The sequence below is a fragment of the Barbus barbus genome, assembly GCF_936440315.1.
Source record: "Barbus barbus genome assembly, chromosome: 2".
In the NCBI taxonomy this organism is placed as follows: Eukaryota; Metazoa; Chordata; class Actinopteri; order Cypriniformes; family Cyprinidae; genus Barbus; species Barbus barbus.
In genome coordinates, this window is record NC_136730.1 from 23,501,467 (window position 1) to 23,526,639 (window position 25,173).

General features: G+C 37.0%; 1 protein-coding gene across 6 annotated transcripts in view; it reads left to right on the forward strand.

Moving 5' to 3' along the window:
• The window catches only part of LOC306877172 (diacylglycerol kinase zeta-like), a gene marked incomplete at its 5' end in the record, with an annotated part of 144,304 nt that overhangs the window by 20,363 nt on the left and 98,768 nt on the right, over positions 1–25,173 (forward strand). Inside the window, one exon of one of the 6 annotated variants that reach the window (XM_079428741.1) lies at positions 6,944–7,094. The exons of 2 other annotated variants lie outside the window; for them this stretch is intronic. In XM_079428741.1, coding sequence (XP_079284867.1) covers positions 7,033–7,094 — 62 coding nt within the window. Of the gene's footprint in view, positions 1–6,943; positions 7,095–10,253; positions 10,956–25,173 lie in introns of those variants that run through there. 3 more of the 6 variants (XM_079428740.1, XM_079428747.1, XM_079428748.1) reach the window with 3 other exon arrangements.

Here is a 25,173-nt window from a genome sequence, read left to right on the forward strand (position 1 = left end):
TCTAAACCGCTGGCCATAAAAGTGAGTATACCACTAAGTGAAAATGTCCCAATTGGGCCCAATTAGTCATTTTCTCTCCCCGGTGTCATGTGACTCGTTAGTGTTACAAGGTCTCAGGTGTGAATGGGGAGCAGGTGTGTTAAATGTGGTGTTATCGCTCTCACTCTCTCATACTGGTCACTGGAAGTTCAACATGGCACCTCATGGCAAAAAACTCTCTGAGGATCTGAAAAAAATAATTGTTGCTCTACATAAAGATGGTGTAGGCTATAAGAAGATTGCCAAGACCCTGAAACTGAGCTGCAGCACGGTGGCCAAGACCAAACAGCGGTTTAACAGGACAGGTTCCACTCAGAACAGGCCCTGCCATGGTTGACCAAAGAAGTTGAGTGCACGTGCTCAGCGTCATATCCAGGGTCAGCCTGTCAGTGCTCAGACCATACGCCGCACACTGCATCAAATTGATCTGCATGGCTGTCGTCCCAGAAGGAAGCCTCTTCTAAAGATGATGCACAAGAAAGCCTGCAAACAGTTTACTGAAGACAAGCAGACTAAGGACATGGATTACTGGAACCATGTCCTGTGGTCTGATGAGACCAAGATAAACTTATTTGGTTCAGATGGTGTCAAGCGTGTGTGATGGCAACCAGGTGAGGCGTACAAAGACAAGTGTGTCTTGCCTACAGTCAAGCATGGTGGTGAGAGTGTCATGGTCTGGGGCTGCATGAGTGCTGCTGGCACTGGGGAGCAACAGTTCATTGAGGGAACCATGAATGCCAACGTGTACTGTGACATAATTAAGCAGAGCATGATCCCCTCCCTTTGGAGACTGGGCCGCAGGGCAGTATTCCAACATAACAACCCCAAACACACCTCCAAGACGACCACTGCCTTGCTAAAGAAGCTGAGGGTAAAGGTGATGGACTGGCCAAGCATGTCTCAGACCTAAACCCTGTTGAGCATCTGTGGGGCATCTTCAAATGGAAGGTGGAGGATCGCAGGGTCTCTAACATCCACCAGCTCCGTGATGCCATCATGGAGGAGTGGAAGAAGACTCCAGTGGCAACCTGTGAAGCTCTGGTGAACTCCATGCCTAAGAGGGTTAAGGCAGTGCTGGAAAATAATGGTGCCCACACAAAATATTGACACTTTGGGCCCAATTTGGATATTTTCACTTAGGGGTGTACTCACTTTTGTGGCCAGTGGTTTAGACCGTAATGGCTGTGTTGAGTTATTTTGAGGGGACAGCAAATTTACACTGTTATACAAGCTGTACACTCACTACTTTACATTGTAGCAAAGTGTCATTTCTTCAGTGTTGTCACATGAAAAGATATAATAAAATATTTACAAAAATGTGAGGGGTGTACTCACTTCTGTGAGATACTGTATATATTTCTGACACTGCATCTATACTGGACACAAGTTACGAGATGCAACAAGACCAAGGACTATAAAACTTATAAATGATGATTCTGTCTACACTGCATGCGGCGTGCACAATACATCTCTGACAATAAACTGACATTTCATTCTTTTTCTTAAAGGGGTCATCGGATGCAAAATTCACTTTACAAGTTGTTTGAAAAAAGTGTTAGAAGTGTGTGTACACACCCATCCTATAATGATAAAAATCCACCCAGTAGTTTTTTTAAAATCCCTATTTTAAAGTCTCCTTTCTCAAATCCGGCTGTTCTGAGATTCCTGTCAGAATGACGTAGTTCTGTACAGACCACTCCCACGATAATTGATTGACAAGGCCATCTTACCTTAGACCCGCCCTGAGTTAGATGTCATCCGTCTGCCATTGTGTCAGCTCCGGTGCAGGGGGAGACAAGATGTCTTAGATTAAGCGATTCAAGTGTTTTGTTGTTGGATGTAATAATGAATATAGCAGTCGCCAATTACTCCCAACATCTGAGCCACTGAAGACGCAGAAGATTAACGTTACTTTCGCTTTGAAGTGAATGCGCCGATCTACATAAATGCGTCTGTTTGTGCGAATCATTCGTGATCCAGCTTCATCTACAGAAGAAGTGAGTATAAGGGTTTTTATGAATCTTTGCAAATCGACTTTCCTAATAACATGCTAGTTAGCCAGTTTCGCAGCTGAAGTTAAGTGGTATGCTCCATAGATTTATATACACCTAGATGTCGCATTATGGACTGTTTCTATGGGCCATTTTAGGAACGGTCTGCGAATCTTTGAGCGCATTGACTGTGTGCGTCTACAACAGCAAGTTATACGCTTGTATATCTTTGAATATTCATTGATTTATTATGGTGAATGTGAGATGGCTGACGCTTCAACGTATCTGGAGTGGTCGAATAGGGAATAGGTCTGCTCGTCACTCCACGGAAGAGAGGGGCGGAGTCAGCAGAGCACACTTGGATTTAAAGAAACATGGACTAGAACAGCGTGCTGAAGACAGAGCTGATTTTGACAGGGTTAAGAAGGTGTTTTTTGCACTAAATTTTAACCACAGTATGTTACAGACCTTTCATTAAGACCCTAAAGAATCATATCAACTTGTGTAAAATGGGCATCCGATGGACCCTCTGAAGGATAAATGATTTTTGACACTGGTCACCTCTGGTGTAGAGAGTAGACACAGTGTAAAAATCAGGGTTGGTGTTCTTTAAGAAAAAAATTAACTGATTTTTAAACTAAAGTAAATGTTCTGTCCATGTGGTGGTCTATATAGTGATCATTGTTTTTTTTTTTTTGGTAAATAGTATCACAGCATATGATAAAGTCTTTATTAAAGTCGATTTTATGAAAAGGTTAAAATGTATCTAAACTACTCTGATATCTATATCTAGTCTAATTGTTCAGTATACAGTATTATTGGACATTATACCATTTGTATAATTTTTTTGTATGTACTGTATGTGAGAGTGTATGCCTTTATGTGTCTGTTTGCTGTGTGTAAGAGTTAGAGGGACCCAGCTGTACTGAACGGTGTGTGTAATGGCTGTAGATTGGAGTGTATTTGAAGTGAGTCAGTGTGCCCTGCAGGTTCTGCTTCACCAGGAGCTCTCCTCCCACAGTCTGAGCCATCACAAAAACACCTCCTTTCCTCTGCTTTGAGCAGCGAGAGATTGCTTCCCTAAATTTTGACATTACATGTTTTTAAAGGGAGCGAGAGAAACACACCAGGAACAGATCCCACAGCACCATTTTGTGGCTAAGCACTTGAGTTAGGATGTGCCGGTTCATGAGTCTTGTTCATTAGTTTACTGAAGCCAGTGCCTGTAAGTGTTCTTAAGGCATCAAGTAGATGCTCTTGAGAGAAAGCAGCTGCTTAGATGTTGTCAGAAAACCTAATCCTAAACCAGTCCTATACCGTGTGCTTGAAAAAGAGCTAAAACAAATGTGATCACACACACTTGACTGACACGAGAGCCTGTGACTGAGTTCAAATTAATTGTTCAAGCCTTTTCTGTACAACACAGATTACAAATGCGGCTGTGTGTGAGATATTTGAGTAGATGTAAACTGTGTGCGCTCAGTGGAACTGTGTGTACTCCGTAATGTGTCCATACTGTAACGCTGCAGAATACCAGTTGCTTGTAGTTTCTGCTGTATTGTGCTCCTAAACTCTGTACACGTTCAATAGGTCATGTTTTATTAGACCAACTCGCCCTGCTCCAATTAGTCTCGAGGTCACTGTATCACGTCGTCATGACAAAGCTGCAAACAAGTTAATAAGAGCCAATCACAACCGGCCTTCACTATTTCCTAGTTAATCGATGCCTGTAGCTGATAAGCAGTCACTACAGTGACAGACACCATGGTAACTTTGGCCTTGATCTCTCTGAAGCTAGAGTTTCTGGGCTGGAACACAATGTCCAACACACTGGGCTGTGAGAGATGCAGCAAACGCTGCCACTTCACAAACACACTAAAATGGCAGCAGAATCTGTGTCCACAAAACCAAGTTGTGCACATCCTTGTTTTTTTTTGTTTAATAAATATTTTGGCTGACTTTATTTGTGCTTCTAGAATTTTAGATTGTAGTACCGTAAGCTCTGTGTGATATATTTTACCATATTTAAATCCATCTGGGTTGCTGATAATTGGTAGTTGTAAGTGTGCCGGTGGGCCGAGCTGCTCTTTGTGTGAAGATTCAAGGTGAGTGAGCAAAATGTCACTAAACCCCAGAGGGCCATTCTATATGTTTTTTGTATAAATATGCAGGATCTTAAACAAATAGTTCAGAAAAAACGATTCAGTGTCAGTGATGCAGAAAACGCTGATGGAATCATGGAGTACAGTTATAAAAATTACATTTACTATATAATGCTGAATTTGGATATATGAATTAAATTACACTTAATTAAATTGCCATACAAACTAGTGTCAATAAATATTAAATTGCAAACAAAAAACCCACAATTTAAATATGCCTGCGTATTTCTTAATGCGCCAGTTTCGTCTACTACACACATATTCAAGCATCCATGATGCTCGTTGTGTTTTTAGTGTCTGCTGTCTCACTGTATGAACTATGAAGACATGAGGGCATTAACTTCATCTCCAGAGCTGCTCTGAGAGTCACTTCACGAGCATTTCACCATTTAATTTGTTAAAACTATTGTCAGATACACACAGAAACTCAAAGGTCTTGATTACAACCTACAAATTGAAAAATGGACACACATAGCATACTGTACAATAATAATACTTTTTAATGCCTTAGTGTTCATTCATTGTAAATGCATGGATAAGACCAGCCAGCACAATACCTCAAAACATCTTTTTTTTTTTTTTTTTTTTTCTCAGTGGAAGAAAGAAAGTACTTTGTTTGGAACAACAGAATGGAGAGATAGAAAGGGTACAGGTGCATCTCAATAAATTAGAATGTCGTGAAAATGTATAAATACAGTATAAATTCCGGGTATCTCATGTTCTTTGAAACCACAATAATGGAGAAGACTGCTGACTTGACAATGATCCAGAAGATGAACATTGATGCCCTCCACAAAGAGGGTAGGTCACAGAGGGTCATTACTGAAAGGTGTGGCTGTTTACAGAGTGCTGTATCAAAGCATATTAAAGCAAAGTTGACTGGGAGGAAGAATTTGGGTAGGAAAATGTGCACAAGCAACAGGGATGACTGGACGCTTGAGAATATTGTCAAGCAAAGCTGATTCAAACACTTGTGAGAGCATCAAGAGTCAACACTCTCAGACGTCTTCAGGAAAAGGGCTACCAAGCCACTTCATAACCATGCTGATTTCATTTTCCAGCAGGACTTGGCACCTGCCCACACTGCCAAAGGTACCAAAAGCTGGTTCAATGACCATGGTGTTACTGTGCTTGATTGGCCAGCAAACTCGCCTGACCTGAACCGCATAGAGAACCTATGGGGTATTGTCAAGAGGAAGATGAGAGACACCAGACCCAACAATGCAGATGACCTGAAGGCCGCTATCAAAGCAACCAGGGCTTCCATACCATCTCAGCAGTGCCACAAACTGATCAACTCCATGCCATGCCGAATTGAGGCAGTAAAGCAAAAGGAGCCCCTACCAAGTATTGAGTACACGTACAGTAAGTGAACATACTTTCCAGAAGGCCAACAATTCACTAAAATTTTTTTTTTTATTGGTCTTAAGAAGTATTCTAATTTGTTGAGATAGTGAATTCGTGGGTTTTTGTTAAATGTGAGCATAAATCATCACAATTAAAAGAACCAAAGACTTAAACTACTTCAGTCTGTGTGCATTTGAATTTATTTAATACACGAGTTTCACAATTTGAGTTGAATTACTGAAATAAATGAACTTTTCCCCGACATTCTAATTTGCTGAGATGCACCTGATTACAGATTACAGAGCCATCAGTGAAGAAGATTACATTCTCCCCCTTGTGGAGAGAGGGGAGATGACAGCATCTTACATGTTCTTTCTATACCTCTCTGTCTTGTCCTATTATATATTAAAGTAATTATTTGGAGTTAAATTATGTCCAGCTGTTTGGTCAGAACTACATGCAAAAATCTGCCACCTTACTTTCGCCAAGGTAACAATCTGCAAACCCAGGATTCTCCAGAGAGACAATGAGAGGACAGAAAGTGAAAATCAACGATGACTTATGAAAATGCTTCAGTTGTGTAACTGATTTCACAATAAGCCAATTCCAGGACTACAAACAAATATTTTTCATTCTGTGATATTTTTTTTAATTTATTATTATTTTTTTTACGGTAATATTTTGAATGATACTTCAGAGTAGTGGTTCTCAATTCCAGTCCTGGGGACCTCTTGCTCTGCACATTTTGTCTGCTCTTATCTGACACACTCAGTTCAATTCATGGATGATGATCTGAATCAGAGATTATGATAAAATAAAATATTTTGTTGATTCATCTTTTGAGTTGTCGGAATGAGCAAAATGCACATCTCTAATAGAAAGACAGATAGTGGAAATGGACAACGGCCTTTGCTTTATAAAATATCTTAAGATATGTGGGTGAGTGTTTCCATGTGGTTAAAAGTGAGATGAGTGTGACAAAATAAGTACATTTGTACAATGTCTGTTCTTCATTTTTGTTTATTATAGCAGCTTGTGTTCTCAATCTCATGCACAAAAATATAAAAGTTCAAGATCATCAGTCACTTTCCTCTGTATGACGTAGGGAAAGCTGCCTGCTTGTGTGTGTGTTTGTTTGGGGCTCTCCTTTAAGTGTACTAAAAATAGTTTCCTACAGGAGCCTGTTCTCCGTGTGTGTGTGTGTGTGTGTGTGTGTGTATTCCTGTAGTCTGTAGCTCATATTCTATTTGTGGTTTCTTTACAAGAATCAAGTTTTACCCCTGACCCATCTCTGTTTCGGTCTCTCTCACGCACACAATACACTCACAATCATACACTCACATAAGGAAGTGTCACAACAGGAAGTAGGGGGTGTTAGGGAAGAAAGATTTAGCTCATAGAGGCACAGACTGCGAGGGTCAGTTGCTGTCTACAGTAGCTGTGTGCATGACAGTAACTAGAGCCAATCTGGCAGGCCTGAAAGAGACAGAGAAATGTGGGCACACAGGGGGAAATGGGTCTTGCCCCCCACCCCTCCACCTCAACCTTACCACAGGTAAGACTGAACTACACTTGCTTGTGTCTCCATGTTCTTAACGTTTGATGGCCCAAGCTACTTGTGCCAGTTCATTTAGCTGTAAGAATGACGCTCTGATCTCTGGTCAGCACTATGAAGACATTGCAACATTTAAATCATTTAGTTGATGTAGTATCTAGTCAAAAGTTTTTGAACAGTAAGATTTTTAATATTTTTTTAAAGAATTCTCTTCTGCTCGCCAAGCCTGCATTTATATGATCCAAAATACAGTAAAAGCAACAATATTGTGAAATACAAACCGGTCTGTGAAAGGTGTAAAAATCTTTTGAGTATAAAACATATTTTAATTGAATGTCCAATTTTAAATAATACTAGGCAACATTTTTATTCAGAAAATATATTAATGGACATTTTCAAAAATAATTCTCCTGGGACAATTTAATTTTTTTTTGTCATGCATTAAGCTGAAAGACTCTATATAATTGTCCTTATTACTTTAGTTGTTATTATTTTTATTATATATATGTTTTTGTATATTTGTACTTATTTATTTATATATATAATTTTCAAATAAAGTTATATAATTGTTTTGAAATTATATATACGACTGAATTGTGAAATTGAAATGTTTCCTCTTGCCATGAATATAGCCACTGTTGCTGACATGCCGTTAAATCATAAATAAATAAATATTGTGAAATACTTTAAAATAACTGCTTTCTGTTTGAATATTTAGTCTATACTGTTTGTGTGTGTGTGTGTGTGTGTGTGTATATGTGCATATGTGTGTGTGTGTAGCATCTCACAAAGGAGGGGTTTGGAAAAATGAATCGTTGAGCGAATTGTTTGGGAGTCCTGGAGCAAGTAAGGTAAAAATAAATTAATATTATAAGACAATGAAAGGGTTTTTTGACATTGCATGCATGTCAACTTATTGTTGGGGACTCCCAAAAGCATTCTGAACCATTATATAAATACAGGTTAAGAATATTTGCATTTCTGCTTTCATCCAAAACAATTTACATTGCATTGAATTTATCAATCATGCATTCCTAGGGAGTCGAACTCCTGACCTTGCCAATGCTGATGCCATGATCTGATGCTAATAAAGTGCAAGTAAATGCGAATGACACTTTTTGCATCTCAGTGTTCTCGAAATAACTGACATTCTGGTCTGCATGTACTGTATATATTGTGTCTGGCTTGTGTTTATAGGGTGGTTGAATTTTAGTTTCACTGTCTGGGTGTTCTTGAATGTATTCATGCCAGATGTAGTTAAGCACCAAACCTGCATATGGAAACCATCTGTGACCACCATCTCTTATCTTAGAATCTCATCACAAGTGTCTGTGTGTGTGTGTGAGAGAGAGAGAGAGAGAGAGAGAGACAAAGACATATAGCAATGTGGGGTTGTGAAAGATTGCTGCGTTTGTGAGTAAGGGGATTAAAGAGTTTATTAATAGTTCAAGTTGTATGTTTTGTGGGAACAGTGTGTCTGATATATATTTCTTTTTTAGAAAGAAGCATCAATAATCTGTGCCTAGTTCATAGTCACTTTTGCTTGGTTGTAAATATCATATTATGTCATCTATTAATGCACAATCTGATACCACAAACTTTACTTGAGTAAACAAATCTGTTTTTTAAGGACCGTAACCACAGAGTGAAAATCCCTGCAGGCATGCAGTTACTCAATGTAACCACAAGGTGGAGATCCAGTCTTATGCACAAAATCATAATTTCTTTACAATCTGTTTTAGACTCGAGCCCATGAAAAGGGTTAATTTGATACTTGAATTAAGCTGCTTTACTAGAGTGTGTCCTGCTGAGGTGCTACAGTGAAAATGAGTATGGATGGATCATGGATTGATTTCTGGTGGAAATTTCTCCCTGCTGTTTCTGGTGGTATATTAGATCAGGCTGAACCCAGGTTACAGTGGATCCTACTTGTCACTCCTACATAGTTATATTTCCTACCCATCATTTCAGCTGTCCTATTTTCACCTCCTCTCTCCATCTCCCTTATATATGTAACTTGCTCAGCTTACACAAGCACACACACGTATTGCTAAGAGAAGAATAGCAGGAAACAAAATCTGGTTTGTGGTCCAACCGTAATGGTGTACGACTCCCATTTTTGTGACATCATTTCCTTCCTTCACAGGAAGTCTGTAGTGAGTGTGAACAGTAGGTAGTGGGGAGGAATCTTTCTGCTGGTTTTCTTATTCTGTTGACATGCTATAGTATACAGTCACGCACACAATATGACCTAATGAGAATACTTCCCTTCTGGTTCTTGTGGTTCTGTCCACAGTGTTATTTTAGTATCACTAAGATACTAAAATAGCATTTATTCATATTTTGGAGTAGTTTTTAATTTTAAAGTCTTAAAAGAGTTGTTGTGTGGTTACACTAAATGAAAGTGGGAAATGTTGCCTTGGCGATTTGCTGAAGTAAAGTTTTTATTTTACATCTGTAATTTATTTTCTTTGAGTTAAAATTTATTTTAAGTACCTTTTTTTTTTTTTCTTTTCAAAATGAGTGAACTCAATTGCTCTTGTCTGCAGTATATGTGTACTGCATTTGGGGTTGGTAGTAAATCTCAATGTAACTCTAAAATTTGTCAAATAAAAACCTTCAACAAATGTTAAGAGACATACACCCATGCCTGCTAACACACAAAGTGACCGAAATCAATAACAGCCGAGAACCTGAGGCTATCTCTCTTTCCATCTTTTTCCCTCATGCCTTTTTGCTTTTGTCAAACTGCATTTATTGACTACTATAAGATCTTCCTCCTACCTGCTCTCCTGTTAGAAGTGTGCTCGCCCAGCCATAAATGTATTGTTCTGTGTGTGTGTTGTTTTACATTTTGCGTTATATATTTCTGTGACCACAGTTATAGACCTTTTATCTTTGACCAGTTCTGTATAGAGATTTCCAAAGTATGTAAAACTGTCTGTATGTGATGTTTGTGAACATAACTAGATGCACTACTGATCTGATCAGCAAATTGTGAGCTGCTTTGTTCCATTGTCAGAGTTATATCTCATTTTCTCAGAGAGAGAAAGACAAATTGATGGTGATAGATGCAAAGTAGTAAGATCAAAAACAATCAGGCACCTGGAGGGGCAGCTACATTTGGGGTCCTACGAATGAGTCTCTTTTGAGTTTGACACTTCCTGGTGTGGTGCAATGTCTGTGAGTGCAACCGGCAGCTAGAGAGTATGTGTATGTGCCTGCATAGACGCGTGTGAGAGTGCAAGCGGCAGCCACTGTGGGAGGAAAACAGAAGATGAGCGCTTTAAGAGAGAGAAAGACATGAAGAGAGGACTGGAGGAACTGTCTTTGCTTTATGACTCTGCTTAGACTGGGACTGTAAGAACTTTGTGTGTGAGAGAGAGAGAGAGAGAGAGAGGGAGGAAGGAAGGAAAGAGAGGAGGGGGGAGAGGAATGTGGGGGTTTGCTTATAGGATTAAGTGTCTTGAAAGCGGAATGGGAAGCGGATCACACGTGGAAGTCTGCAAGGATCTGGAGGACTGAGCGCTGTTTGCATTGTCCTCCCTCTCTTTCCGAGAGGCGGAGAGCAGGATGGTGCGACCCTTCTCTTCTAGTTTTTCTCAGCATGAGGACTGTCTGATTCCGTGAGTTTGGGATTAGTTACCATTGTTTGATTGACGGCCCAAGGCTCCTGATGGAGCAGGAGCTAGGGGCTGTTTCACAGGACAGGGAAGAGGTCACAACCTCTCTGGCCTCCACGTCTGCTTCTTCATCCAACTCTGACCTCCTATCCAACCCACAGCCTGAGGGGGAAAGAGTCACAGTGGGTCGCCGACATAGCAGCAGGACTTTTACTGGGTTACGGCTGTTTGGAAGGAGGTAAGTCGAACACACACCTGATGAGTGTGTTATGAGCTCATCCTAGTGCACTTGTTTTTGCCTATGGGTAGATGTAAAGAAAGATTGCATATTCATGAGAACTTGCGGAGAGTGTGTGTGCTCAAGTTTCCATTCAATGTTTCCATCTCAGACCTAAGCCTTGTGCTGTGTGTTTGCAGTAACACATCGTGTCTGTAACACTGTGCATGATACTCGCCCACACTTTGGGTTGTGTTCAGGCTGGCCTGAATTTTGGTGTTCTGGCTGTAGCAACTAATCAATAAAACAATGAAAATAATTGACATAATCAGCTTTGATTATTGATTATTTGTGCATGTGAACACTGAATTGGACTGAAAACATCCGTCAGTCACGTTACTTTTTTTCAGTGTCTATGGACGAAATGCCGCTTTGGGAAAATGCATGACTGAAATTGTCCTAAACATGACAATGCACCATATTTAGCTCTTTAACTTGGCCTAGCCTGTTATGTATTTCCTCAGCACATAACTTCCTTTTAACAGTTTTATCCTTATCTGTAAATTTTAGAAAGTCGTGTGAATATTTCCATTTTACATAAAGGCTCGTTCTGTCAATAAACTCCACGGACCTCAGTGAAAGAGTGCTGGCTCAGACATTCACGTCAAACAGACAGAGCACATCAGAAAAAGGAGTGTAATAATTCTGACTAAATTGATTGATTATTTTTCAACATACTGTCTGACTTTAAATGTAAGTTTAAATTTCTACATGTAACACAAGTAATTGTTTTTTTTTAGAGCAGTAAAGGACTATTGAGTATAAATGTGATCCATTCAGATGAGTGAATGTGTGTTCCTCCTACCTCCTACCAGTACCCCATAACATGTTAGTATATGCTTTTGTTTTGCTGAAGTATAATTTTCAGCTTAGAGATTTTAACTTCTACTTTAACAATCCTTTGCGCATTTAATTGCATATAGTCTTTATAGTTACATCCACTTGTTTTCATTTCCTAAAAATTACACATTGTTTGAAGGACAACACCGGGCATGATGTGGAAAAACTATTTAGTAAATAATGGACTAAAATTTATGTATTATTTATTTGTTAATTTTTTTTTTTTTTTTTTTTTTGTCTTTTAGTTCCTTTTTCGTCTTTAATCCAACTGAAATCATACCAGCCTGAATTTTGTGAAGCTGCACTAACAGACCCAGATAATGTGATTGTAGCTTGGCTTCGTCCAGCATCTACATACGTTAATCACACTACAGTTGACCTCTATGTTTTACGCTTGCTACAAAACACAAAGGTGATGCTTAATGTGTATTTAATCATTCAAATATTCAATTAAGTGTTGGGCTGTAGCTCTACTATGCAAAACCTGCTGGAGCTTGATTATAACTTTGATAAACATATTCACTGATTCTGAGAAAAGAGGAGCAGTGTGACAAGATTGTGTGTGTGTGTATGTGGATAAGGTTACTATAAGCTATGCTTAAGGGGTAGGTGTTTGATTTCAAGTTGGTATATCACTTATTATTATTTACTTACATTTTGTTGAGCGTGTGAGATAACGGTGTGCTTGCAGAAAGAGTCTACCCATGCGCTCTTTTAATTGGCTTGGATGTGTGATTGATTTTGGTCTGGTTGAAGTCTGGTGTGAACAGACAAATTGCTTGTCACATCACGTCTGGTCAGGACACTGTGTTACACTGGCCATCCATCCAGGGTGTTTCCCTGCCTTCGGCCAACAGTAGTATGTATGTTTTCATTAGAGCATGTTTGCTAGGTAAGCATGAGTGTGTTTGTGTGTGTCCGTGACTCTCTCAAACCCTCAGAAATCGGAAGTGGGACTATCCTGGTTCTTGTTCTGATTAGTCACCATCTATTTTTTATCTGGTTTCTATCCATCAAACGGTTTCAAAGAGCAAACAGAACATGATGGACTGATAAAAGAGTGAGAGAAAGAAAGAGGTGGAGGAAGATGGTAGGATATGCAAACTCATCCCATCATCACCTACATATGCAGACATATACAGTGATAACTTAATGATGCAGAACATAAAGAGATCACAGAGTTATTAGTTATGTCATCAAGTGTGGCAGAATGGGAGGATTTGCTTGGCTAAAATTATACACGGTAATGTCAGCTCTATAAGGTTTGACAGAAGCTCTTTCAGCATGACAACATTTTTATCACCTCTATTATCTCTCGTCTTCTCAGCTCTGCATGTGTTCCCTCTGATGAGACGGCTCCTGCTGTGTGCGCGAGTGTGTCGAGCTTATTAATTGACGCATGAAGATGATCAGAGATGTGAGAAGAGGATGTCAATCAGACTGAATTATTAACTTTCTCTGGTAGAGCTTGGTTTCTGTGGGATCAGATTCTTTTAAGACACGTCACATGAATAATTAAGACTACAGTTACCAGAGCTGGTATATAAGTGTGTATGTGTGTGAATTGTGAAATGAATGTGTGTTTTCATTGCTTGGTATGTGAGGTTACTTTAAAGAAATGCACATCAGCTTTAAAAATGGACGTCATTTGTATTTTTACTTTCTCTGCTCTGTATTTGTTTACTCTGTCATTTTGTTTGTTTACATTTTCATGCCTTTGTAAACAATCTCAGGCAGGGTTAGTTATGAAACCCCACCCATTGTTTGTTTGTTTTTGTTTTCTTTATTTGTTGTATACTCAATTGAGTTTACATCTAGAGCCTCTGTGACATCAGAGATGACGTTAAGCATAAATGAAAGTGAGTTGGTTGCGGTATGTGCATGTGTAAATACATTAATCTTAGAGTGCTTTAGAGCATGATGGGATATTTCTGATCATGTCCTGGAACTCTCTGCTGTAAAACAGCAAGTTCCTCTGTGTCACCATGGCAACCCTGTGTCAGGCTGGAAGAACTCAGTGGAGACGCATTCATCATGTCAGACTCCAGCTATCTGGGTCATCTCTACATATAACCCTGTGATGAGTGACAAAAAGCCATGTGTGGGGGAACTTTTGACAATACTGACTCATGTGTGTGTCAATGTCTGATGTTCTCTGAGTCTACTCATACTTGTATGTGTGTGTGTGTATTCAGTTAAAGGAGACCTATTATTAGTGGTAGAACGATATTGTTTTTTTTGACTGCCGGTATCTTGGAAAGCAGGGCGGCCGATATAAAGCCCATATCATTTTATTTACTTTAATATTTAAGAAATTTGAAATCGTTTGAAAATGTGTCATGTTGAATATTTCAGATGACAGCATTTTTCACAAATAAATAAATATTTAATAAAAATATAATTAAAAAGGAAGTAAACACTTTAACCAACAGGGCACTCAGTATTCTGGGATGATGTGCATTGGGAATCATTTTTTCGAATAAAGCCAAGGTAACACTCATTTTACATACAGCACACAGTGAAAATGACATGAATATGACAGTAGGCAAATGCATATAAGTGCAGCATAATTTGAAATCACGAGTTTAAAGTTTGTGGATCGCACGTCTCCAGTGAAGCTGAACTCTCCTCCTGTCCGCATTCAGTTCACACTGACTGACCGACCGTCACGCAGAGTGCACGCGATCATGCAGGATACAAACGCAAACTTTATAAGATCTCACAGCTGGATTTGACTAAGTTTGCAAGGTTTGTGAAATTAAATGTTCATTAGACATTCAAAGATTTGTTTAAATGATGTAAATGCATATTTGCTAAATGCTGACGACAAGAGAGAGTATTATTAGGGCCCAAGCCAGTAAGGCGCAGGGCCCTATTGTTCTTCTAAGGATTATTAGGGCCCAAGCCAGTAAGGCGCAGGGCCCTATTGTTCTTCTAAGGATTATTAGGGCCCAAGCCAGTAAGGCGCAGGGCCCTATTGTTCTTCTAAGGATTATTATTTTTTTTTTTATTATTTTTTATTTCGACTATCCGGGTACTTTTGGGGGCCTTAACGTGCCCGAAAACTCTTGAAAATTGGCACGCACGTTGGAACCTGCGGCCATTAGGACGCGGCTGAGGCTGGGACCCGGGCGGGGCACAGGGGCTCTACGGCGCCCCCTGGAAAATTGTCAGAAAGCTTGATGTATAGCTCACACATACTTGCACGTATTCATATGAAACTCGGTACACATATAGAACTCATTGAGCCGAACAACTTCCGTGCAGCATTTCATAGGCTCCGCCCAACAGGAAGTCGGCTATTCAGGGCTGTTTAAAAAGCGCATGTTCTGGAATTTGATATACTCCTCTGAGGATTTCCATACGATTGCCACCAAACTCGGTGAACATGATCTCAAGACATTGGGGATGCTAAATTGCGAAGATATTTTTGATATGTCGAACGGTTTGCCCGTGGCGAGGCGATGAAGTTATGGCGAAAAATGAGACCCAGGAAATGCCTAATAACGTCCACATACATTGTATGATGTAGATCAAACTCCAGTGATTTGTTCGTTGTATGATGCCGATCGGATAGATGTGACTATTATGACTGAAAGTTATAGCGCCACCAACTGGCTGCAGGAAGTGTGTCGTTTTCAAAATGCTTTGAATTCAGCATCTTATTTTTACTCGATTTGCTTCAAACTTCACCAGAATAATGTCAAAACACGGCCGATGTAAAACTGTGAAGGGAAGATTGATATCTAAAATTATGTTGCCATGGCAATGTGTCAAAGTTGAAAATTCGTTTCTGGTGATTTTGAGGCAGATAACATGTTTAGAATGTCATGAAACTCAACACACATATCAGTATTAATGATAGTTAGACACTGGAAAAAGCTCATAAACGGGCGTGGAAGAGGCACTCTATAGCGCCACCTTTTGTCAAAAATGAGGGGGTTAGTTTTAGCTACAGACCCCAAACTCGGTACATAAATTGTTCTTATTAATCCGGACAACTTTCTAATTTACAGTCATTAGCTACGACCAACAGGAAGTCGGCTATATTTATTTTAATGTGGGTTTTTTTTAAAAACGGGCTGTAAACAAATTAATACTCCTCCAAGCAGAAACACGGAAATCACACCAAACATTTTTTATCATGATGCCAAAATACTGAAGATGCTAAATTGCGGACGGATTTAGGATATCTTGAACGATGATTTAATGGCAATTTATTAAAGTTACAGTAAAAAAGATAATTTTTTTTTTTTTTTATCTTTTAAGAGCAGCTTCCAAACACTTCATAAAAAATTACATACACAGAACAATACAGTCTGAGGATATGTGATTAATTTCATGAATTTACAATACACTATGCAGAGGAGAAAATTAAAAAACTATCAGAGCTGCTTTTGAGTTAGAGCTCCCTGCCAGCCTGCCTCTGAGTGAGAGGTCCTGTCAGCCTGCAGCTGAGTGAGGGGTGGGGGTGGGCTGTGAGTGACTGTGAGTGACTGTGTGGATTGAGGCAGTGGGTGAGAGAGAGAAAGAGAGAGAGGGTCTGTTTTTTAAAATCTTTAAAAAATGCTTATAAATCATTAAAGATTTTGATAACACTTTATAATAAGGTCTCAATTCTTAACATTAGGAAATGCATTAATTAACGTGAACTAACAATGAAAAATATATTTTTACAGCATGTTAATTCTTCCATGATAGTATGAACTAACAAAGAACAATTTTTTTAAAGCATTTATTAATCTTTTTAATGTTAGAAAAATAGTCATGTTCAAAAGATAAACTTTAAAATTTAATAATATATAAACACATTTTGGATTAATATTGATCAACATTAAATGGTATATAATTATTAATGATTATATATATATATATAATGATAGCTACAGACACCAAACTCGGTACATAAATTGTTCTTATTAATCCGGACAACTTTCTAATTTACAGTCATTAGCTACGACCAACAGGAAATCGGCTATTTTTTTTTAATGCGTTTTTTTTTTTTTTAAACGGGCTGTAAACAAATTCATACTCCTTCAAGCAGAAACCAAAAATTCACACCAAACATTTTTTCACATGCTTCCAAGATACTGAAGATGCTTCATTGCGGACCGATTTAGGATATCTTGAACGGTGATTTAATGGCAATTTATTAAAGTTACAGTAAAAAAAGAACACTTTTTTTTTTTTTATCTTTAAAGAGCAGCTTCCAAACACTTCATAAAAAATTACATACACAGAACAAGACCGTCTGAGGATATGTGATTAATTTCATGAATTTACAATACACTATGGAGAGCAGAAAATTAAAACTATCAGAGATCTGCTGTCACTGCGCTCCTAATGTGTGCGGTGGGTGACTGACTGTGTGAGTTCAGTGAGTGTGGAGGGGGAGAGAGAGAGAGAGAGAGAGAAAGAGAGAGAGAGAGAGAGAGAGGGTCTGTTTAAACTTCTCAATAAAATCCTTAAAAAATGCTTATAAAGCATTAAAGGTTTTGATAACACTTTATAATTAAGTCTCATTTGTTAACAGTAGGGAATGCATTAATTAACATGAACTAACAATGAAAAATATATTTTTTACAGCATGTTAATTCTTCATTGATAGTATGAACTTACAATGAACTAACAATGAACAAAATATTTTTAATATTAGAAAAATAGTCATGTTCAAAAGATAAAACTTTAAAATGTAATAATATATTAACACATTTTGGAATTGATTTTGATCAACATTAAATGGTATATATTTATTAATGATGTTAACTAACAACAGTTAAATAATGTTGTTTTTTAACATTGGTGAATGCACAAATAACATTAAATATTAACAATATATTTTTTACTTTATTCATTTGTGTTAGAAAAAATTATTCATGTTAGTTAATGGAAAAATAAATCATTAAAACCTTTGGTAACTATAATAATTTCTCATTTGTTAGCATTAGTAAATGCATTAACTAACATCAACTACCAATGAAAAATATATTTTCACAGAATTTAAAGTTTTATATGTTGTTCTGTGTGTGTGTGTTTCACAGAGTTGATGGTTTGGATTAACCCTTTAATTGCCGTATCCCTTAAAACCAAACTGCCAGAGGGTTACTGTGATGCGTGTGCTCGCTGGGCACCGTTTTATCGATGCCACCGGGGTGGCGTATGCTGACGGCTTGGGCCCGTCATCGCTGCTCGCAGCTATATTTATTTTTTTTTTTTTTTTTATTATTTTTTATTTCGACTATCCGGGTACTTTTGGGGGCCTTAACGTGCCCGAAAACTCTTGAAAATTGGCACGCACATTGGAACCTGCGGCCATTAGGACGCCGCTGAGGCTGGGACCCGGGCGTGGCACAGGGGCTCTACGGCGCCCCCTGGAAGATTGTCAGAAAGCTTGATGTATAGCTCACACATACTTGCACGTATTCATATGAAACTCGGTACACATATAGAACTCATTGAGCCGAACAACTTTCACGCTGCATGTCTTAGGCTCCGCCCAACAGGAAGTCGGCTATTCAGGGCTGTTTAAAAAGCGCATGCTCTGGAATTTGATATACTCCTCTGAGGATTTCCATACGATTGCCACCAAACTCGGTGAACATGATCTCAAGACATTGGGGACGCTAAATTGCGAAAATATTTTTGATATGTCGAACGGTTTGCCCGTGGCGAGGCGATGAAGTTATGGCGAAAAATGAGACCCAGGAAATGCCTAATAACGTCCACATACATTGTATGATGTAGATCAAAATTCAGTGATTTGTTCGTTGTATGATGCCGATCGGATAGATGTGACTATTATGACTGAAAGTTATAGCGCCACCAACTGGCTGCAGGAAGTGTGTCGTTTTCAAAATGCTTTGAATTCAGCATCTTATTTTTACTCGATTTGCTTCAAACTTCACCAGAATAATGTCAAAACACGGCCGATGTAAAACTGTGAAGGGAATATTGATATCTAAAATTATGTTGCCATGGCAACGTGTCAAAGTTGAAAATTCGTTTCTGGTGATTTTGAGGCAGATAACATGTTTAGAATGTCATGAAACTCAACACACATATGAGTATTAATGATAGTTAGACACTGGAAAAAGCTCATAAACGGGCGTGGAAGAGACACTCTATAGCGCCACCTTTTGTCAAAAATGAGGGGGTTAGTTTTAGCTACAGACACCAAACTCGGTACATAAATTGTTCTAATTAATCCGGACAACTTTCTAATTTACAGTCATTAGCTACGACCAACAGGAAGTCGGCTATATTTATTTTAATGTGGGTTTTTTTTAAAAACGGGCTGTAAACAAATTCATACTCCTCCAAGCAGAAACACGGAAATCACACCAAACATTTTTTATCATGATGCCAAAATACTGAAGATGCTAAATTGCGGACGGATTTAGGATATCTTGAACGATGATTTAATGGCAATTTATTAAAGTTACAGTAAAAAATATAATTTTTTTTTTTTTTTATCTTTTAAGAGCAGCTTCCAAACACTTCATAAAAAATTACATACACAGAACAAGACAGTCTGAGGATATGTGATTAATTTCATGAATTTACAATACACTATGCTTAGGAGAAAATTTAAAAACTATCAGAGAGCTCTTAGACTGCATCTGAGTGAGAGGTCCTGTCAGCCTGCAGCTGAGTGAGGGGTGGGGTGGGGTGGGGTGTGAGTGACTGTGTGAGTGACTGTGTGAGTGACTGTGTGGATTGAGGAGCTGGGTGAGAGAGAGAAAGAGAGAGAGGGTCTGTTTTTTAAAATCTTTAAAAAATGCTTATAAATCATTAAATAAGGTCTCAATTCTTAACATTAGGAAATGCATTAATTAACGTGAACAATGAAAAATATATTTTTACAGCATGTTAATTCTTCCATGATAGTATGAACTAACAAAGAACAATTTTTTTAAAGCATTTATTAATCTTTTTAATGTTAGAAAAATAGTCATGTTCAAAAGATAAACTTTAAAATGTAATAATATATTAACACATTTTGGAATTAATATTGATCAACATTAAATGGTATATAATTATTAATGTTTATATATATATAATGATAGCTACAGACACCAAACTCGGTACATAAATTGTTCTTATTAATCCGGACAACTTTCTAATTTACAGTCATTAGCTACGACCAACAGGAAGTCGGCTATATTTATTTTAATGTGGGTTTTGTTTTTAAACAGGCTGTAAACAAATTCATACTCCTCCAAACAGAAACACGTAAATCACACCAAACATTTTTTCTTATGATGCCAAAATACTGATGATGCTAAATTGCGGACGGATTTAGGATATCTTGAACGATGATTTAATGGCAATTTATTAAAGTTACAGTAAAAAAGAGAAAACTTTTCTTTTCTTTTTTTTCTTTTAAGAGCAGCTTCCAAACACTTCATAAAAAATTACATACACAGAACAAGACAGTCTGAGGATATGTGATTAATTTCATGAATTTACAATACACTATGCGGAGGAGAAAATTTAAAAACTATCAGAGATCTGCTGTCACTGTGCTTCTAATGTTTGCGGTAGGTGACTGGGTGGGTGACTGACTGTGTGAGTTCAGTGAGTGTGGAGGGGGAGAGAGAGAGAGACAGGGTCTGTTTAAACATCTCAATAAAATCCTTAAAAAATGCTTATAAAGCATTAAAGGTTTTGATAACACTTTATAATTAAGTCTCATTTGTTAACAGTAGGGAATGCATTAATTAACATGAACTAACAATAAAATATATATTTTACAGTATGTTAATTCTTCATTGATAGTATGAACTTACAATGAACTAACAATGAACAAAATATTTTTTATATTAGAAAAATAGTCATGTTCAAAAGATAAAACTTTAAAATTTAATAATATATTAACACATTTTGGAATTGATTTTGATCAACATTAAATGGTATATATTTATTAATGATGTAAATTAACAACAGTTAAATAATGTTGTTTTTTAACATTGGTTAATTCACAAATAACATTAAATATTAACAATATATTTTTTACTTTATTAATTTGTGTTAGAAAAAATTATTCATGTTAGTTAATGGAAAAATAAATCATTAAAAAATGCTTATAAATCATTAAAAGCTTTGGTAACTATAATAATTTCTCATTTGTTAGCATTAGTAAATGCATTAACTAACATCAACTACCAATGAAAAATATATTTTCACAGAATTTAAAGTTTTATATGTTGTTCTGTGTGTGTGTGTGTTTCACAGAGTTGATGGTTTGGATTAACCCTTTAATTGCCGTATCCCTTAAAACCAAACTGCCAGAGGGTTACTGTGATGCTTGTGCTCGCTGGGCACCGTTTTATCGATGCCACCGGGGTGGCGTATGCTGACGGCTTGGGCCCGTCATCGCTGCTCGCAGCTATATTTATTTTTTTTTTTTTTTTTTTTTTTTTTTTTATTTCAATCATCCGGGCACTTTTGGGGGCCTTAACGTGCCCGAAAACTCTCGAAAATTGGCACGCACATTGGAACCTGCGGCCATTAGGACGCCGCTGAGGCTGGGACCCGGGCGTGGCACAGGGGCTCTACGGCGCCCCCTGGAAAATTGTCAGAAAACTTGATGTATAGCTCACACATACTTGCACGTATTCATATGAAACTCGGTACACATATAGAACTCATTGAGCCGAACAACTTCCGCGCAGCATGTCTTAGGCTCCGCCCAACAGGAAGTCGGCTATTCAGGGCTGTTTAAAAAGCGCATGCTCTGGAATTTGATATACTCCTCTGAGGATTTCCATACGATTGCCACCAAACTCGGTGAACATGATCTCAAGACATTGGGGACGCTAAATTGCGAAGATATTTTTGATATGTCGAACGGTTTGCCCGTGGCGAGGCGATGAAGTTATGGCGAAAAATGAGACCCAGGAAATGCCTAATAACGTCCACATACATTGTATGATGTAGATCAAACTCCAGTGGTTTGTTCGTTGTATGATGCCGATCGGATAGATGTGACTATTATGACTGAAAGTTATAGCGCCACCAACTGGCTGCAGGAAGTGTGTCATTTTCAAAATGCTTTGAATTCAGCATCTTATTTTTACTCGATTTGCTTCAAACTTCACCAGAATAATGTCAAAACACGGCCGATGTAAAACTGTGAAGGGAATATTGATATCTAAAAGTATGTTGCCATGGCAACGTGTCAAAGTTGAAAATTCGTTTCTGGTGATTTTGAGGCAGATAACATGTTTAGAATGTCATGAAACTCAACACACATATGAGTAATAATGATAGTTAGACACTGGAAAAAGCTCATAAACGGGCGTGGAAGAGGCACTCTATAGCGCCACCTTTTGTCAAAAATGGGGGGGTTAGTTTTAGCTACAGACACCAAACTCGGTACATAAATTGTTCTTATTAATCCGGACAACTTTCTAATTTACAGTCATTAGCTACGACCAACAGGAAGTCGGCTATATTTATTTTAATGTGGGTTTTTTTTAAAAACAGGCTGTAAACAAATTAATACTCCTCCAAGCAGAAACACGGAAATCACACCAAACATTTTTTCTCATGATGCCAAAATACTGAAGATGCTAAATTGCGGACGGATTTAGGATATCTTGAAAGATGATTTAATGGCAATTTATTAAAGTTACAGTAAAAAAGAGAATTATTATTATTTTTTTTTCTTTTAAGAGCAGCTTCCAAACACTTCATAAAAAATTACATACACAGAACAATACAGTCTGAGGATATGTGATTAATTTCATGAATTTACAATGCACTATGCTTAGGAGAAAATTAAAAAACTATCAGAGAGCTGTTAAGACTGCTTCTGAGTGAGAGATCCCTGCCAGCCTGCATCTGAGTGAGGGGTGGGGGTGGGGTGGGGTGGGCTGTGAGTGACTGTGTGGATTGAGGCAGTGGGTGAGAGAGAGAAAGAGAGAGAGGGTCTGTTTTTTAAAATCTTAAAAAAAATGCTTATAAATCATTAAAGATTTTGATGACACTTTATAATAAGGTTTCATTTCTTAACATTAGGAAATGCATTATTTAACGTGAACTAACAATGAAAAATATATTTTTACAGCATGTTAATTCTTCCATGATAGTATGAACTAACAAAGAACATTTTTTTTAAAAGCATTTATTAATCTTTTTAATGTTAGAAAAATAGTCATGTTTAAAAGATAAACTTTAAAATTTAATAATATATTAACACATTTTGGAATTAATATTGAACAACATTAAATGGTATATAATTATTAATGATTATATATATATATAATGATAGCTACAGACACCAAACTCGGTACATAAATTGTTCTTATTAATCCGGACAACTTTCTAATTTACAGTCATTAGCTACGACCAACAGGAAGTCGGCTATATTTATTTTAATGTGGGTTTTTTGTTTTTTTAAACGGGCTGTAAACAAATTCATACTCCTCCAAACAGAAACACGGAAATCACACCAAACATTTTTTATCATGATGCCAAAATACTGAAGATGCTAAATTGCGGACGGATTTAGGATATCTTGAACGGTGTTTTAATGGCAATTTATTAAAGTTACAGAAAAAAGAGAAAACTTTTTTTTTTTATCTTTTAAGAGCAGCTTCCAAACACTTCATAAAAAATTACATACACAGAACAATACAGTCTGAGGATATGTGATTAATTTCATGAATTTACAATACACTATGCTTAGGAGAAAATTTTAAAACTATCAGAAAGCTGTTAGACTGCTGAGTGAGAGCTCTTGCCAGCCTGCATCTGAGTGAGGGGTGGGGTGTGAGTGACTGTGTGAGTGACTGTGTGGATTGAGGCAGTGGGTGAGAGAGAGAAAGAGAGAGAGAGGGTCTGTTTTTTAAAATCTTAAAAAAATGCTTATAAATCATTAAAGATTTTTTATAACACTTTATAATAAGGTCTCATTTCTTAACATTAGGAAATGCATTAATTAACTGAACTAACAATGAAAAATATATTTTTACAGCATGTTAATTCTTCCATGATAGTATGAACTAACAAAGAACTATTTTTTTTAAAGCATTTATTAATCTTTTTAATGTTAGAAAAATAGTCATGTTCAAAAGATAAACTTTAAAATTTAATAATATATTAACACATTTTGGAATTAATATTGATCAACATTAAATGGTATATAATTATTAATGTTTATATATATATATATATTGATAGCTACAGACACCAAACTCTGTACATAAATTGTTCTTATTAAGCCGGACAACTTTCTAATTTACAGTCATTAGCTACGACCAACAGGAAGTCGGCTATATTTATTTTAATGTGGTTTTTTTTTTTAAACAGGCTGTAAACAAATTCATACTCCTTCAAGCAGAAACACAGAAATCACACCAAACATTTTTTCTCATGATGCCAAAATACTGAAGATGCTAAATTGTGGATGGATTTAGGATATCTTGAACAGTGTTTTAATGGCAACTTATTAAAGTTACAGTAAAAAAGAGAAAACTTTTTTTCTTTTTCTTTTAAGAGCAGCTTCCAAACACTTCATAAAAAATTACATACACAGAACAAGACAGTCTGAGATATGTGATTAATTTCATGAATTTACAATACACTATGGAGAGGAGAAAATTTAAAACTTATCAGAGATATCCTGTCACTGTGCTTCTAATGTGTGCGGTAGGTGACTGGGTGGGTGACTGACTGTGTGAGTTCAGTGAGTGTGGAGGGAGAGAGAGAGAGAGAGAGAGAGAGAGAGAGAGAGAGAGAGAGAGAGAGAGAGAGGGTCTGTTTAAACTTCTCAATAAAATCCTTAAAAAATGCTTATAAAGCATTAAAGGTTTTGATAACACTTTATAATTAAGTCTCATTTGTTAACAGTAGGGAATGCATTAATTAACATGAACTAACAATGAAAAATATATTTTTTACAGCATGTTAATTCTTCATTGATAGTATGAACTTACAATGAACTAACAATGAACAAAATATTTGTAATATTAGAAAAATAGTCATGTTCAAAAGATAAAACATTAAAATGTAATAATATATTAACACATTTTGGAATTGATTTTGATAAACATTAAATGGTATATATTTATTAATGATGTAAATTAACAACAGTTAAATAATGTTGTTTTTTAACATTGGTTAATTCACAAATAACATTAAATATTAACAATATATTTTTTACTTTATTCATTTGTGTTAGAAAAAATTATTAATGTTAGTTAATGGAAAAATAAATCATTAAAAAAATGCTTATAAATCATTAAAACCTTTGGTAACTATAATAATTTCTCATTTGTTAGCATTAGTAAATGCATTGACTAACATGAACTACCAATGAAAAATATATTTTCAC